General features: G+C 36.5%; 1 protein-coding gene across 3 annotated transcripts in view; it reads right to left on the minus strand.

Annotated features, from left to right (window-relative positions):
- KIDINS220 (kinase D interacting substrate 220) overlaps positions 1–16,877 on the minus strand; it is a 75,129-nt gene that overhangs the window by 13,236 nt on the left and 45,016 nt on the right. Inside the window, exons 23-26 of one of the 3 annotated variants that reach the window (XM_082047545.1) lie at positions 10,234–10,412; positions 7,897–8,123; positions 3,319–3,429; positions 2,385–2,441 (exon numbers count right to left, since the gene is read on the minus strand). In XM_082047545.1, coding sequence (XP_081903671.1) covers positions 2,385–2,441; positions 3,319–3,429; positions 7,897–8,123; positions 10,234–10,412 — 574 coding nt within the window. The remainder of the gene's footprint in view (positions 1–2,384; positions 2,442–3,318; positions 3,430–7,896; positions 8,124–10,233; positions 10,413–16,877) is intronic. The other 2 variants (XM_082047546.1, XM_082047547.1) reach the window with 2 other exon arrangements.

Raw genomic sequence — 16,877 nt, forward strand, 5'->3', positions numbered from 1 at the left:
CTCCATCACAGATGTCCAACAGCTGATATATTAAGCCTATCTATCCTCATCAACAATTTAAGCCAATACCCTAAAATTTGCAATGCATTTTCATGTTGATAGATCGTATTCCATTTAGTAAAGAACAGTCACCTACAGGCTGAGATAGACAAGTTTTATCAGCAACATAATCCAAATACAGAAGGTGGCAGAAGTAAAAGTCTTGCTACAGACCGACTGCTCTCAAAATATTACTGATTTCCACTAAGCTAACCTGGACTTACACTGATTTTACAAGACTAATGATGAGGATCTGAAACTTCAGAACTCTTGTCAACTCCAATGTCAGACTGATAACATCCCAGGCCCTTAACCAGATCACGCAGCATCCTGAACACAGCTCTCCCAACTCATGCAAGGAGTAGCAATGATCCTCTGTGTCAAAAGAAGATACTCCCAAAGAAACTGGGGTTCACCCTGTAAGGCTTAAAACATTCAAAATAATGACTATTTTGTATTTTACGCAAAGTAAAACTGGAACATTTCTGGCTCCTTGCCAGATACACATGAAAGACAATTTTGATTCTGCACGATCCTTTTGTTTTCAATCAAACCAATTACACATCTTGGTGTTCATTAACTACTTTGTACAGTTTTTTAGCTGATTTCATTACTTTGCATATACCAATCCACTTAATAAGTAAAAGCTGTGTCATTCATATAGTGCCAGTGACCCATCAATTAGGAGCTACCTAAATAGCTGGAATAAATTATTGTACCCGTCACCTCTGGATAATGGCAGTACCTAAAACAAGTATAATACTGTTCCCTTTCAAAGAAATTTCAATGAAGTCTACAAAAGAAGGGTTTTTAGAAGAGATGAAACCCTGATGAGGCATCCTGTCAGACACACAGAATACCATATCCTGACTAACAACATTCTCATAAACCACCCAAAAGAGTTTTAAAAATCCAAAATTATAGATTTACACTGTAGGTTAAATAATTCCAAGTCATTGAAAAGTGTATGATTCGATGCACTGTACTACACAGATTCGCAGTTGTACAAATTAAACTCAAAAATAGGTCTAATAAAATCCTCCATTATTGTTATTCCAAACAAAGTTTCTTTTTAATGTTCTAACTCCTACATTTTCGTACCTACAGCCAAGAGGCTACATAACTTACGTGAATCTTTTAAATTGCTGCTTGAAACTGCAGCCTGTGTGTGCTTACAATACATGCTGAGAGCAGCAAGCAGACGAGCCATCAGCTCCAGGTCTGGAGCTCATTCACTGCTCTGCCCTGAGACTAAATCCTGCTTTTCCAGCCCTGTGTCCCTCCTCACGCTCACAGATACACACACTCCAGCCATCACCCTGCCATTTTCTCAAAAGTCCTTACATTTTCTCCTCACACTGACAAGCTACAAAGGACTGGGAAAAGAATGGGATACTGAGATAAGGAATCAAATGCAGAGAAGGCATCACCAACTCCAAAAATATACTACAAGAAACGCTTACCCCAAAGTCACCCCTTCACACAAGGCAGCTGATGACCTGGGCAAGCGAACTTCAGGGTACATTTTCCCTCTCATCACCCATACATGGGTGCTCAGCAAAGGTTATGTGCAGTTAAATACAGTTCTGTAATTTGCGTTCGTTTGTTTCCTTTTTTTTCTTTTTTTCTTTTTTCCATTGCACAACAATGGCAAGCCATTTTTGCAGTGATTTATTAGAAGAAAAAATAACCAAGATAAACTATAACTATCAGCAGCAAGTATTAAGAGAATGATGCAATTATATTAACCTCTTTGGTCTGGTAATAAATCATTTTTCCATCAATTCCCACAGTTACTATTAAAACAGATACCTATAAAGATGACATTTTTGTGTGAATACTTAAGATAAAACAAATGGAAAAGCTACATTAGCATTCTGACTCAAGAATAAGCTTTTTTTTTTAAATATACATATATATCAAAATTTGCTTTATGCTGTGTTAACTGCAATAGCTTTATGGCACCAACTAAAGAAGGAGGGATCAGGTGAGAGAGATGACTGAAGCGGGAAAAACAGTTACTCCATTCTAAAATCTAAGCACTGAATGACCAGCTGTCATTCTTTACTCTGTTCAGCTACCACAACACTGTTTTTACTGGAAATTCACCACAGCTACGGAGAAAGGTAAGGGGAAAACTACAGGGAAAAATATCATAAATCTTATAAGTGAAATATTAGCTCTTAAATTCATTCACAAACTACATTAGTTTTCAACTACTCTATTTGCCCACCAAAGCCACTGATGCAGTGTTAGTGAACTGCAGTTACGATTAATGCAGACTCATTACTGCTGAAAAAGCAATGAGATGCTAAAATTTCCACACCACATGACTACTCGTTTACCATTGAGGGGTCTGTGGGTGAAGGAAGCCCCTCATCAGCATCCTCCTTGATAACATCCTAACAACAACAAAATATTACGGTTTGGGTAAAATGATCAAGGGCTCAACAAAAAATATGAAGTAAACAGTGAATGCGAATGATCTCATAACAATATATAATTCAACAGAAACACATTTGTTTTCTTCATGTAATTAAAGATTTTACCACCTTTTAATAGCTTTGCCCATTGTATCAATTTCTTAGAATAAAAGTGATTGACAAGTGAGGCTTCTACTTTTTTTTTAGCTTTCCTTAGTTCTTAATTCCATTTGAACAGCCATCTGCCAGTAAAACAAATACTGTTAAATAGGAATTTTATTATTCTATATGAAGCTAGAAAAGTCTTGTTTTTCCTTTTCAATGGGTAAAGTTGAATTATATGTACTTGCAAAACCAAGCTACAACTGACGTATACTTAATGTAAAATGCATTTCGTTTTACTTAAATATTTAAACCATTCCTTTTAGCTTTTTACTTTGACCTTTCAACAACATTAAATGATGTAATTTTATCTTCTGCGCAGAATTCGTATGATTAAAAAAATGTAAAGATACATTTACAACTATCGCTCTTTTCCTTTAATATTACACTATATCCATATTTTTACTACATTACAGTTGACATTTTCATTAAAATATTTTCCTGCCAGTATTACAGGTCATAGTCCTCTAATCTTGATATCTGAACATCAGAACAGGTTTTCCTCTGTAAGGAATTTCTCAAGTTAAAACAAAATACATTTTACATTACATGTTAATAACTCCTTTGCTTAAAATATTTATAATACAGCGCTTGTACTTATCTAATAGTGAATCATCATTAATAACCTTCATTTTCATTACTTGTATATTTTTTTGTCTAGGTTAGTATTTGAATTACCCTTCAAAATACTTACTAGGCCATTGTTCTGATCTCTGGACAAACTCGTTTTTAGTGGTGGACGTGAGATGAGATGAGAACTGCCAGGGTAATACCTTGGCATGTAAAGATATGGGGCAAAGAATGGCTATGGAAAAAAAAAACGTAACAAAAAAGGGACAAACAATTACACAAATCAAAATGTAATAACGAAATAAAAATTATTTCAACAAAACACATCCTCTAGTTGAGTCTAATAAAGTGAAAATAACAATTACTAATAGGTGTCTTTACTTTTTGCATTGAATAGAATTCAGTCAAAAGCTCTGGAGTGAGTTCTTCAAACTCCCTGATCCCCTGCTCGTTCCCCTAGAGCCAAGGGGCGCTCTGGTGGGTTTTCTGGAGGAGCAGAGTTGCACTGGGTTTGGTAGCTACACTCTAACATCTGTTTTGAATGTGGGAAAAGGATAATTTATGGATAGTTCTGGTAATTTCACTCTCCCTGACCTGCTAAATTCAAAATCGCATGCTCAGTAAAACTTAGAAAGTTTCATAATACCCAAGACAACTGTACGAAAAAAAAATGTGTGATATGTAACAGCACCGCTGGAACTTCCCATACTTGTGGTAAGCATCCAAAGGCTTCCACAAATCCTACATTTTATAAATCTATAAATGGATTTTTATAGCAGACAGCATTTGAGCTTTGTTTTGTTGGAAATACGTTAATGCATGTTGTTCAATACAAATACCACTTTAAAGGACAATTGTTATAAAACAAGTAGAAAAAACATATTACTCTTTTTTTTTTTTTTTGCACAAATATCAGTTAATTCTAACCATGATTTTTGCAAACAGGTTCCAAGCCTAACAAATTTCAGTAAATATTACTAACAGATTTCAAGAAAACAAACACTACCCAAGTTTCCCAAGTCTTATCAGTGTAAAGGGCCCAAATGAGAACTCAGGCTTTTAATGAAGTCACTTCTAGAAGAGACTGAGATCTCCAAATTACAAACATGCTTCCATTGGAACAAACGACACCTTATGCTCCAGTCTTTCAAGTGCTAAAATCAAGTGTGTGTGTGCAGACAGATGAGTGTGCATTTGAGAGTTATGACGCTTACAAATGGTAACCAAGGTAAGAAGTACAAACCGCTTTTCTAATATTGTGAAATTTTGCTTTGACCTATCTGTGAATTTGAATTTGGTTTGGAAATAAAGATTTTCGTTTCTTTATCAAGTCTCGTTTAAGGCAATGTACTGGAAAGCAAGACAGTGTTTTAGATGTCTCCGAACAATGGCTATATAACAGATTTCTGATGTTTCTATACACAGCATTTTAAAATTGTATTATGTAGCTATTTAACAAAACAAAACTTATTATTTGGTTTGTGTTTCTGCACATGACAAGATTCTGATTAGTCTACTGTACCAAATTCAGTATAAATAATTCTATGACTCAAGGGTCAACTGGTGAGGGAGGAGTAAGATTTGTTGAAATATTCCACTTTGGATTTGTCAGTAAGGACTAAAAAAACCTCCCCATTCAGCAGCAGCTGTAAATGCTCTGAGAAATTCAAGTTTAGTTCCTGCATACATCAATTACCTAGATGGCATATGCTACAACTTCAGGTGATTTATGGAAAATAAAAATGGTTCCATATTCTTAGCTGCTAGAGGTAGTCTCCATACATTCTTTCACACAAATAAGACCAAAATTTCCTATGTTCTTCCAACATATGAAGCTGCATGATATGCATTGTAACCATTAGTCTAAACAGGGAATTTGGTTTGTTTCATTTTAAACAGGTAGAAGAACCAATACCTTGCCTTTGTCTGACATTTTTTGGTTAGTACAATATGATTCAGAAAATCGACTGACTTGAAAATATTTCACCATCATAAGGCACAGTTTCTCTGGCATTTTCTGGAAATGAAACTCTCTTGAAAAAGAGTTCATGTTATTCCTAACATAATTAAATGCCTCAGTTTTCCACTAACAGCTTAAACCATGTGGAAAACCCCCAAGCATGAAATACTTAATGATTGTACAGCATTCAAGTGCCAAGTTTTCACTGCAGAGACCATCCTCTGAAACACATAGGGAGTGCTTGTTTGTTGGTTGCAAGTCATCAAACTGCAAAGCAATGAAAAGCTGGTCCAATAAGGCAATTATCCCACATTTTTTTCATAATTTCTAATTACGCCTTCAGCCCAATTCAACTACTCCACTGCTTCCCAACTGTGGGATCTGTTATAGGCTGGAACTCTACAGACTCAAGCTTCCTTTGAAGTACAGTAAGAACAATACTGTGAAAACGTGAGATCACTATAAGCCCATGTTGGGCCTAAACCAGCATAGAGCTGTTCTCCAAGTCTGCAGATAGCTTATAAAGCATAAGCATGATGTTTGTTATTTTCCTAAGATAACTAAGAATTTGCCACTGTGTTGCAAAAAAAGAGATGTCTTCAAATACCACAGTTTCTAGTTCCAACCTGAGAAATCTCAATTAGACTGGACTACTGCTCCGACCTTCCCCATAACAAAAATGATCTCCACAATGATCCATGATTGCAGTGATATTGGGAAGCAGAACCTGAACCCAACTTGCAGCCAGGCCATCAGACAGTGGTAAAATGTAAATGTCCAGCATAGTCCTATACTGAGAGCTATACACCCAAGTTGAAGAGCTGCTAAACGGGACTGTAATATTTCCTTTACAGTTATACAGAGAGACAATGGGGTTTTAAACCAAAAGTGAATAGATTATGTCACTGGAAGTTCAAGGTCCAAAACCCAGAAACATCTAAAGAACAAAGTAGAAACATACATAATAAAGAATTCACATTTCCTAAAAATAAACAACCTGATTTTTTTTCCCATCCACGAATGAGTACCTAAAGACAACAGGACACAAAACATTTAATAGTCAGAGTAAGGCATCTATCCCTAGAATTTAGGGTGGTTTTGCATAAAATTCAGGCATTTCCATAGAAGCATCTGAACCCATTGTGTTGTGTCATACAGGTATCCAAGATCTCTCTCAGAAACTTCTACTGGGGAGAGCCTGGTCTTCTACTGCTGTTCTTTTTTTAAATACCATTTTTACAAAAACCTGAGAAGTGAAATATAATTGAACATGCTGAAGGAAATCACCTTTCAGTCGAAGTTTTCTACCAGTAGGTTCTCATTACTTATCTCAGTATGTGGTGTTCATGACGTACCTTTATTACTCCATAGAGGAAAGTAATGAATACAGCCCTTTGTCAATATTTGAAAGTGTGGAACACTAAAACCAATTATGCCTTGGAAGAGCAGTATAAAATTCCAGAAAGAAAGGCCAAAACCGAAGTATTATAGTCTTCAGTAGGCAAAAAGGAAAAAACAAGCATGCCTGTAAGTTTGTGTATGCACATAATACAAATGAACAAATACAGTCATTGTATGAATGGCTTATGACTCACCACTAATTGCTTTTGTAACGCTTATTAGAGCCACAAAAACCTACAAGTGTCAACTGTGTATCACCCCATACTTTAAACCTTGTCATGTACAGTAACACAGACACAAAACCAGAGTTTCCAATTAAACACCCACTTTAACAAAGCTGAGTTAGTATCAGCATGAAGATTCATGTGACAAGCATTTAACAGTGTTGGACTACTTCAAAGTATATGTCACTTTAAGTTATTTTCAACAAAACAGTATATCGTCACTGTATTGAGGGTGTACAGTTTTGTGCTACATGTATTCTTTTCTGCCTTGGTTAACAAACAATGATTTAGGAATAACCCAATTTTCTTTCCAGCGTACTAGCCTGAACATTTACCCGCTGTCAAATCTACTTAAAGTTGAGGCCACTTCTTGTATATAGAAGTAAGCTATGACGTATCAGCTTTCTACTCTTTTTTCATCATAGTACTGCAGAAAAAAAAAAAAAAAAGTGAAAAGTTCAAAAATCCTGAATACATCCCACAAAAAGAGAAAGTTTAGACTTGATCCGACTATACGGTAAAGTACTTCATTCAATTGTCAAGTAAGCCACGTGCAGGTCTATGTTTCTTGAGGCCCACAAATAGCTCAAAAAATGCATGTTTTATGCAGTTTATGTTAATTTCTTTAAACTAGTGCAACACTGGCTTAGGGAAAAGATCCCAGAATAACTTTAAAAAGAGACAAAAGGGAAGACAGACATAGATCCTTGTGATGTAGCTCCCCACTTGAGGTTCTGTATGTTTTAACCCAAGTCGTCAAGAAAAAGCTGGGATCCCTTCCAGTGTCTGTGAGCAAGTGTGTAACGACTGAGCATAGTTTACCCCATAAAAGTAAAAATATATAACAAAAAAAGAACCTGCAATATCCTACAATTGAACAGTGTCTCAAAATCATTTGACCTTTTTTTACCCCTTGTGTAATTTGTTTTTCTGATGCAATTTACCACTTTTCTCCCCCAGACTACAGGGACCAAACATTACTGTGAAATGTACTGACTTTTGGACTTTTCTCCATTCCTAAATAAAATTTGCATGGGTCTTTTAATATTTTATAGATGACATCTGCAATATTACCAGATTAAATATGAAGAGTGTTAATTGGTTCTCGATTATTTACCCGATTGTAAAATGGATGCTGAGGTCCTGTCATACCACTATAGTAACTGCTGTGAGGCTGCGGTGATAAAACTCCGCTATTGAAAGGTCCGTTGAAAGAGGTTGTAGAAGAGCAAGCTGATGAAGGCTGACTGAACAGAGATGTTGCTCTGGCAGGTGCCTCATGTAAAGGCAATGTGGGATAAGGAAGGCCTCCCATATTCATCTGATCTCTTGCAGCACGAACATCTGAAAAATAAAAAGGTAAAACAGAATGAGATTTTGCTTGAAATATTTGAAGAAGTGTTGATTTGTTTACCACATCCTTACAGTACATTTTTGTGTATTTAACTCCAATCAGAACTCACCAAGTAGAACGTCAAATGTCACTTTCAGCTGCATTCAGTTGATCTATCGAGGATCATATATACACAGGGGTCTTTGGGAAAGTTAGGAAAATTTATTGCATAAATTTACATAGCATATTAAACACCTCTCAACATTCTCTCCCAGAGATAACAAGTTATGAATTCCAACACAAATGAGAAGAAATGCAGGAACACATCACGCCAAGTATGTCTCTGACGGTGAGCACGTCTGATGTGACAGTCAGACCTGCGCCATTTCTGAAGAGATTAAAGAGACAGAGCTTGGGAACAATGTCAGGCCATCCCACTGTGGCTATCAAGCGCAGAGAAGGAAGTTCCACAAGTAGGAACAAAAAGGGTTCCAGTTGAGGTCTGAAGAAAAGTGTCACAACAGAAAAGACAAGCAAAGAGAACTATTAACACCTGAATTCCATTCCCACCTAGAATACTGTCATACCAAAGACTCATAAGGATCCTATTTTAAATTTAAAGTTCTGGTTTTCTTCAAAGCTTTAGCATGTCTTAACAGGTGGAAATGTCAGGATGCCTTAGCCCTACTCCAGAGCCAGCAGCAATCCCTAAAACTGGACAAGAAGCTCCACACCATGTGCCACAGCAACCCACAGCAGCAGCGAGCAGGCAGAACATTTAATGTTTTTTTCAGAAGAGAACATACCTGAACCCAATTGCATCTTTTGAGACTACAAGCAAGTAAAGATAACTGCTTAACAGCCACAGCACATACACAATAATCCCTCTAGGATGAATTTAAATATCATACTAGAGCAGACTAAAAAGTAACTCACAGGTACCAGCTGCACAGGTATCCAGTGAGGTGTACATCAAATGGAGATGTTCTGCTTTGTTTCACCGGTTTCAGTTTTACAGGATCTTACTGATGTTATTCAAAATTACAGAATCACAGAATGTCAGGGATTGGAAGGGACCTCAAAAGAACACCTAGTCCAATCCCCCTGCTGGAGCAGGAACACCCAGATGAGGCTACACAGGAAGGCGTCCAGGCGGGTTTTGAATGTCTCCAGAGAAGGAGACTCCACAACCCCCTGGGCAGCCTGTTCCAGTGCTCTGGCACCCTCACTGAGAAGCTTCTTCTTCTCATATTTAAGTGGAATCTCCTGTGTTCCAGTTTGTATCCACTGCCCCTTGACTTATCATTGGGTGCCACCAAGAAGAGCCTGGCTCCATCCTCATGACACTCACCCTTTACATATTTATAAACATGAATGAGGTCACCCCTCAGTCTCCTCCAAACTAAGGAGACCCAGCTCCCTCAGCCTTTCCTCATAAAAGAGATGCTCCACTCCCTTAATCATCTTTGTTGCCCTGTGCTGGACTCTCTCCAGCAGTTCCCTGTCCTTCTAGAACTGAGTGGCCCAGAACTGGACACAATACTCCAGGTGTGGTCTCACCAGGGCAGAGTGGAGGGGAAGGAGAACCTCTCTGGACCTACTAACCACCCCCCTTCTAATCCACCCCAGGATGCCATTGGCCTTCCTGGCCACAAGGGCACAGTGCTGGCTCATGGTCATCCTGTTGTCCACCAGGACCCCCAGGTCCCTTTCCCCTACACTGCTCTCTAATAGGTCATTCCCCAACTTATACTGGAACCTGGGGTTGTTCCTGCCCAGATGCAAGACTCTGCACTTGCCATTAAAATTGTTAACAAAGATCTGGAAGACAACTTCCATGTCTACTAAAATGTCATTGTGTGTATTGGTCTCCCCTGTCTGCTAACAGTCTTCAAACCAAACACAGCGCATTCCCCCCTCCAAAAGAGATACTTCAGTCTAGTACGATCTGGCCATTACATCAAAGCTACCAAGTGAAACTGAATGGCCTGTTACTGAAGTTAAATGAGACAATCTGAAGGTCTGATTTGATGAACAAATAATGATTCTACGTAACATGCAAAGTAGCATGAAAATAAATACTAAAATTGTCTTTTTCCATTTATTTGAAAGCATACTCACCTGCAATGATTTCTCGTAGCTTGGGATCTAAGTTTACAGTACATGGCAAAAAGGTTCTTACATCACGTGCAACAAGAACAGGTGTCCGTGAAGATAAAAATACTTCAAAGTTCCGTATGTCTCCATCAATTTCAAGTAGAGGTTCAACATCTTTAGTTGTAGGAATATTCTTTGAAATTCTAGGAGAAAAAAAATTGGATAAATTGTAAACCATATTTATTAGACTACGTCGTCCATTTGCATAGTGATATTCAAGGGTGAAATACCAGTACACTTGCATCCACTCTCCCCGTTCTCTGGAAAACAAAAAGAACCCATAAAGACCTGCACTGTCTGCAGAGAGAAAAATTTAATATTTCCTAATATGCAAGAAATCTCAAACTGCTACATAATCTGATCTAATTATGTGCTTCAGAGAAACCTCAAAGAAGTCAAACAGAAGACGGAAATCAGATCAGGAATCTATAGATCAGTAACATCAAATAAAAAGTAAGGGGAACTCCACATTTGTCACCATTAACTTCAAATATCCACTCAAGTTCTGGTACTCTAAGCAGAAATTCCATGGTTAAAAATCTCATTTTAAACTAAAATTTCTTGTAACAGGAACACTCGGGCATCTTAGACACTGATCAAAACTCAACTGCACGTGATTTCATGGTAAAAAGTGGAAAAACAGCTGCCTGCTTTCAAGTAATTCACCTTCTATGACAGGAAGCCACAAACAGAGAGGAATAAAAGTCTGTGACATGATCAATATAAGGGACTGCTGCTGCATTGTGACTATTGTCAAAGAATGGTGTGGTGTTTGGTAGTTTTTTGGGGGTTTTCTTGTAAGCATTAGTATCAAGGAGAGTTTTAGGAAGGAAAAAGGAAAAGGAATAAATGCTAGCCTTGTGGAAGTTTATGAAAAGTTTCTACCAAATGCAAGCAAGTGATGGAGGCAAGTGATGGGTCAGATGGACCTATCTTATTTGACATCTCATCTCACAGAATCATGACTGGTATCTCATCCAACGCCAAATGAGATATGATAATGTAAATGATGCATGGATGGGAAGGGAGGAAGGAGCCCTCATGTGCACTCAGTAACCTATCAAAGTGCAACCAAGAATCTCTTACATTAAATAAATACACACTCATGTGTCCACAAAGAGAGAAGAACATAACACTTAAAAACCTGGCTGGAATTGAATTTTTAATACAGCTAATTAACTAGGTCTATCATTAGCTGAACAACCTTACCTTATTTCACAATTTGTAAGCTTTTTAAAAGCAATGATCTTCTTTCATCTTTAGTTTTAAATTCTCCATAAGAAGTAGATTTTTATGTACCAAGGGATTATTCTAGAGACAACAGTAGCAGATTTACACAGAATATTTAGCATTTAATATTAAGAGGAAAAAAAGAAATCAAAGATCAATGCTAGAAGCTTGAAGTAAGTGCAACTCTTTTACATTAAAGATGTATTTTAACTGTGTGTTAATCTTTCAGTCTGATCTTTTAGGACAGTCTTGTCCTATACTAAAAGTAGAATTAAAATATTCCTATAAATTTTACCAGAAAACATCTGAATGGACCATGTACCTAAAAGATGAAGGATAGTGCCACACCATGCTGTCACAAGCAGTACCTACAAATAATTTTATTCACAGTGAGATGTTACAACTGCAGCATAGGAAAATGTAGCAAATATAAAGTATAAGAGCAAGTCTAGCCTATTCTACCAAAGGTTCTGATCCTGTAAATCATTATGAGCAGTCACCTGGATGTCAGTGGGACTATACGCTTCAGGGAAGTTCACTGCACATAAGGCTTCACAGGCTCCAGCCTTAAAAGAATCAAAAGCGATGCTTCTGTAAGAAGAGAAACTTGACACCCAGAAGTAGGTTACAGTTTCAAAGAATGGAAATAGTTCATTCTCTAAGAGTGTTTAAAGAAATCTAATAGGAGCAAAAAGTGGTCCTCACTTCAAAGAAAAAAAAACCACACAAATATTCACAGTATCGAAGTAAAACATACACGCAATAAAATCAGAGAAATGTATATTATACACCAATATCTAGCTACTACCTTCGGTTATTCTATTTTGCCTTATATAAAACTACAACTAAACTGACTGTAAATGTATGTCTTTATTCAAATGTATGTCTTTATTCAAAGACATCAGAAACTAAAAAAAAAAAACAAAAACAAAAACAAAAAACCACCACTAACTTACATATATTTACTATAAGTATTCTAAACAAGAGCTCAACACTAGCAAAATGTAAATTAAGTCGCTTTTTAAGCCAGGGACTGAAGAGTTAAAGAGTGGCCTACTTCAACACTTACATCTACAAAACAAGAAGCCAAAAGAGAATGTGACATAGATTTAAATAAAACACACAGCTGATGAATCACATGAAACAAATTAGCTGAATTTTAATGCCAGCTCTACTTAAGTCTGAATGCGAACAGTGTTCTGAATGTGATGAACAAAGCTACTGTTCAGCAGCCAACAGCTCACTGCTGGTGTGCAGATTGAAGTCTCCAATCGAACCTCCTGAGCTCAGTATCAAACTACGCCTTTGAAAGAAATATTTATGTAAACGATAATCTTTTGGCAAAGAGCCACAAAAATTGCATGTGCCTGTACTTCTCAGATAAAAAATAAAAGGTTAGCATGTAAAGCACTTCTGGAGTTACTTTTTCTAAAATATAAGCATACAAATCTAAAAATAAAGTGCTGTGAACATCCTATTCTCATTTTGGGGCTAGATTTTCCTGAGGCAGAAGAATTATTGTTTAAATCAGAAACCTCAAAAACTGTTAGTGTTAGAGAGTGTTTCCACAAGCAACTACTTGAATTTAAAAGGAATGAGCCCAAACCAGAATATTACTTTGACAGAAGAGAACCTTAAAAATTGAGGACACTATTCTGCATGTGTCCTTTCCATGTACAGCTAAAATTTTAAATTGCTTTCATTGTGGATTAAGTTATATTCCAACAACGATGGATTATTTCCCTTTTTTTTCCTCTAACAGAAACATTCCCTGCAAATACACATAGGTAAGTCATCTTCTCTTCCATTCAAAAGACTGTGAATTTGTTCCAAATTTTTTCTAGTCTATATTCACCTTGCACTTCCATTACTGATGTGGAAAACAACCCCCATGGTGGGTCCAACACTGCACGTTGTTTTGCTCTGAAGTTATTTATCCTGTTCTTCTCCTGTCTGGTCAGTAGAGTGTCAGTGTATCTTTATGCTTAGGGGTGTATTTTTTCCTGGATTAAAAGCTCTCACACAAAACACTCCACAAAATTTGCAGTACTGTCAACATATCAAGAATAGTGCTGCAAATATTGTTTCAAACTGAAATTCACAACAGGTTATTTTGGACACTAAAAAAAGAGCATTTGCTCATATACACACTTGTATAAAGGCAGGAATAAAAAGTCATAACATGCTCAAAACATAAGGGAAACTATCTTTTAGCTTAATACAGACTGAAAAAAAAAAAAGAAAGCTATAGTTTGATATATCCATCTTGACAAAAATTATAAACCCCTCAGTGCATATTAAGCAGTACAGAGACTTCACTGAACAGATGCAATAGCTATTTAAAAACTCCTGTTACTGTAGGTATTCGGGAAAGCTTGCTCTGCAAAACCAATTCTCACCATCCAATTCAAGTAACAGCAAATAAACCATCTCTTCTGAGTGTTCCAGCTTTTGACCATTCCAGAAAGAAAAAAAAAACATTTTGATCCTTAAAAAAATGATATTTATTAAACTAATCTCCCACACCCAGTATAATGCACCGTCACCCGGTCATATTAAAAAGGTCTAATTTTCATACAACTCTCCTGAACATACCCTACACCAACACTCTTCATAATTAAAGTGTTAATACAGTTATAAATGCCTGGATTTATTCACAGCTTTGCAGTGCTACTTGAATTACAGAAGGCAAAATATTTTTTTAAAAATCAGTGTATTTATTACACAGATGGAAAAGCAGCTAAAGAGTGTAGCACAGAAGAATCTAAGACTGCTCAAAGCTACTCTGTAAACAGAAGTAATCATGGCTCACTAACTGCCAAGTCCAATCAGATCACTCACACAAGTGAAATACAAGAATACTGTATTAACCTGGTTTGGGTATTTTTCACTGCTGAACATCAGTTACAAAGGTACTTCATGGCTTTATGCAGAGACTCTTTTATTCAATACCTCCACCTGGAGGACTTCAGAAACGCAGTAAATACTGGCAGGTCCCCTAGCATTAGAGACGCCCGTGGTTCATCCCAGTCTCTAGCACAAGATTCCTTTCCAGGGTTCTAGCACACAGCTAAACCTCAGGACCAGGCAAAAGGAGACTCCTTCTCCAAAAGTCTATCGCAAATGCTTCCCTGACAGAACCACGAATTCCATTTCTCAGAATAACTCAAAGACTAATCTATCAGTCTGTTGCAAATGCTACCCAGAAATGGAAGGTAAAAAGGTACGATTGCTATACTACATTAACTTTGATAGGTTAATAACCAAAATCCAAGTCAACCAGGACCAAAGACATATTACTTCCTTCATACAGCATTTGGATTAACTGATCTGTTCATTATCTTTCCCTTCTGAAGCAGGTTCTTACGACAGAGTTGACCTAATGAGGCAAATTTATCATGTGGGCATATGAGCAAATCATTACAAGGAAAAACTGGAGCATCAGCTTTTGAAGAACATGACAGCCCCCACTATTGCTCCACGGTCAGCCTTTACAGCAATATGAGACACAAGTCTTTTCTGAATATGAAGCAAGTATTTTATCTCCTCCTTTTTTCCTTAGAGACAGATTATGTCACATCTAAGAGCCAGGACATGGGCCACTGCAGCGTGTAGTTAAAAGATGCATTTCCAGCTTATCATCTTGCCTCACAATGTTCTCCCAGGCTCTCAGGTTTTGAATAAATATTCTGATTTCGACAAAAAGGCTCAGCAGACAAAAAAAAGCCATCATCTCCTATTTTATTACCCAACTTTATCAGTTCTTCCAGAAGTACAGAATACTCAGGTTTAAATACACAGGTTTAAAAAAAAAAAAATTCTTTTGTGAAATTGTTTCTACTTTTGCTAAAATGAAGGCTTCTGTGTTCCACTGTAAACTAGTATCAATCAGTGGTGCTTGGGGGGATTTGAAATACACAGAGGAGCATTTTTGAGAGATGTCACTAATGCACATTAACTACACTGTAATCATTTAAACTTACCTAGAAAATGTTTTAGAAATATGACTGATTATTCTATATTACAAAAGTAACTAAAAAAGCTAAAAATATTCCTCCATCTCGTTCCAATTAGCTTTTGCTCCAGATCTTGTTCTCTCCCTACTACCTTGCCACCTAAACTTCCTTCTTACTTGTCACATCCTCTCTTTAATTCTCCTTTGTGCCTTGATTCCCGTGGGGCAACAATCACCAGCTTTTAACATTGAGACCACACTATTAGAGCAATAAGAAATATAATAACTTTATGTGCCCTGTGTTTTAAGTAGGAGGCAGTAAAAGGAAATGGAAAAATAAAAAGCAGGTTAAATATTTAGAAGCAATGCCTCACTGTGAGGTCTACGAGGATATTAATTTGTCTACTTAAGGAAGTGATTTACTTAAACCTGGCCTGGGCAAAAGACAATTGCAGAGAACATTATAACCAGAGTGATGAACTTTGGCACCTTCCGTAGCTTTTTCATTTTCAAATTTCTATAATCACTAAAAAGCTACATTTCTTAAATTAATACATCAGTAAATTTCACACAACTTGCAAATCCCTCAGAAGTTAATTTCACCCTTTTTATTAAAAGGTATTTAAACAGTGTCGAAACTGGAATTAGCATAATAACCTTCCAGAAAAGTTGCATTTCAAATGATCTTGCTCTAGCATTGCTAGAGATTTGCTGAAAACATGTAACATACTTTTTAAAAGAATAATTTAATAGATACTTGTCTAAAGCACTGCAAGGAAAAGCAGTCAGATAATGCTTATCTTCAGTTTTTATTTTACTTCTTTTCTTCTTACTTATGTATATTAACAAAAAACCCTCAAATGATTTAGACAAAAGCTTTTAGCTCAACACGTAATTGCAACAAAATTACAATAATTGTACCAATTAAAATAATCCTGAATGAACAGTTTGTCATCTTAATGTTCCAATGGTTTATAGAAGGATCTACTTAATTAGCTGAAATTGCTTTCCAATGTTAGTATCAAATGTCATTTGTTAAAAGTTGAACGATTTCGAAAATAATTTAACAAAGCAATTTTACAAAACACCAAGAACTAACATTTTCTTTTCAGCTGAATAAAGCAAGCAGATGTGTCATCAAATTGCTATAAAAATAAATGAGCCTTTATATGGGGAAAAATAAATTTTACTACTAGTGCTACAGAACAGTATTTTCTGATTTTTTTATGAAATCAATTTCTTTAATAAAATTATTTCATACCATTTATATCTTGGTGGTATTTTTAGTATGCTGTAAATACACTTTCTTAAACTGAAGTAGTAAATAATGAAGTAGAAATATTCAACTCCACGTGAAACACAAAAATGTTTTAACCTGCCCAAGTGTTTCCTAATTTGATTCACATGAGCGTATCACACAAAA

This window comes from Streptopelia decaocto, assembly GCF_964273445.1.
Source record: "Streptopelia decaocto genome assembly, chromosome: 3".
Taxonomy (NCBI): Eukaryota; Metazoa; Chordata; class Aves; order Columbiformes; family Columbidae; genus Streptopelia; species Streptopelia decaocto.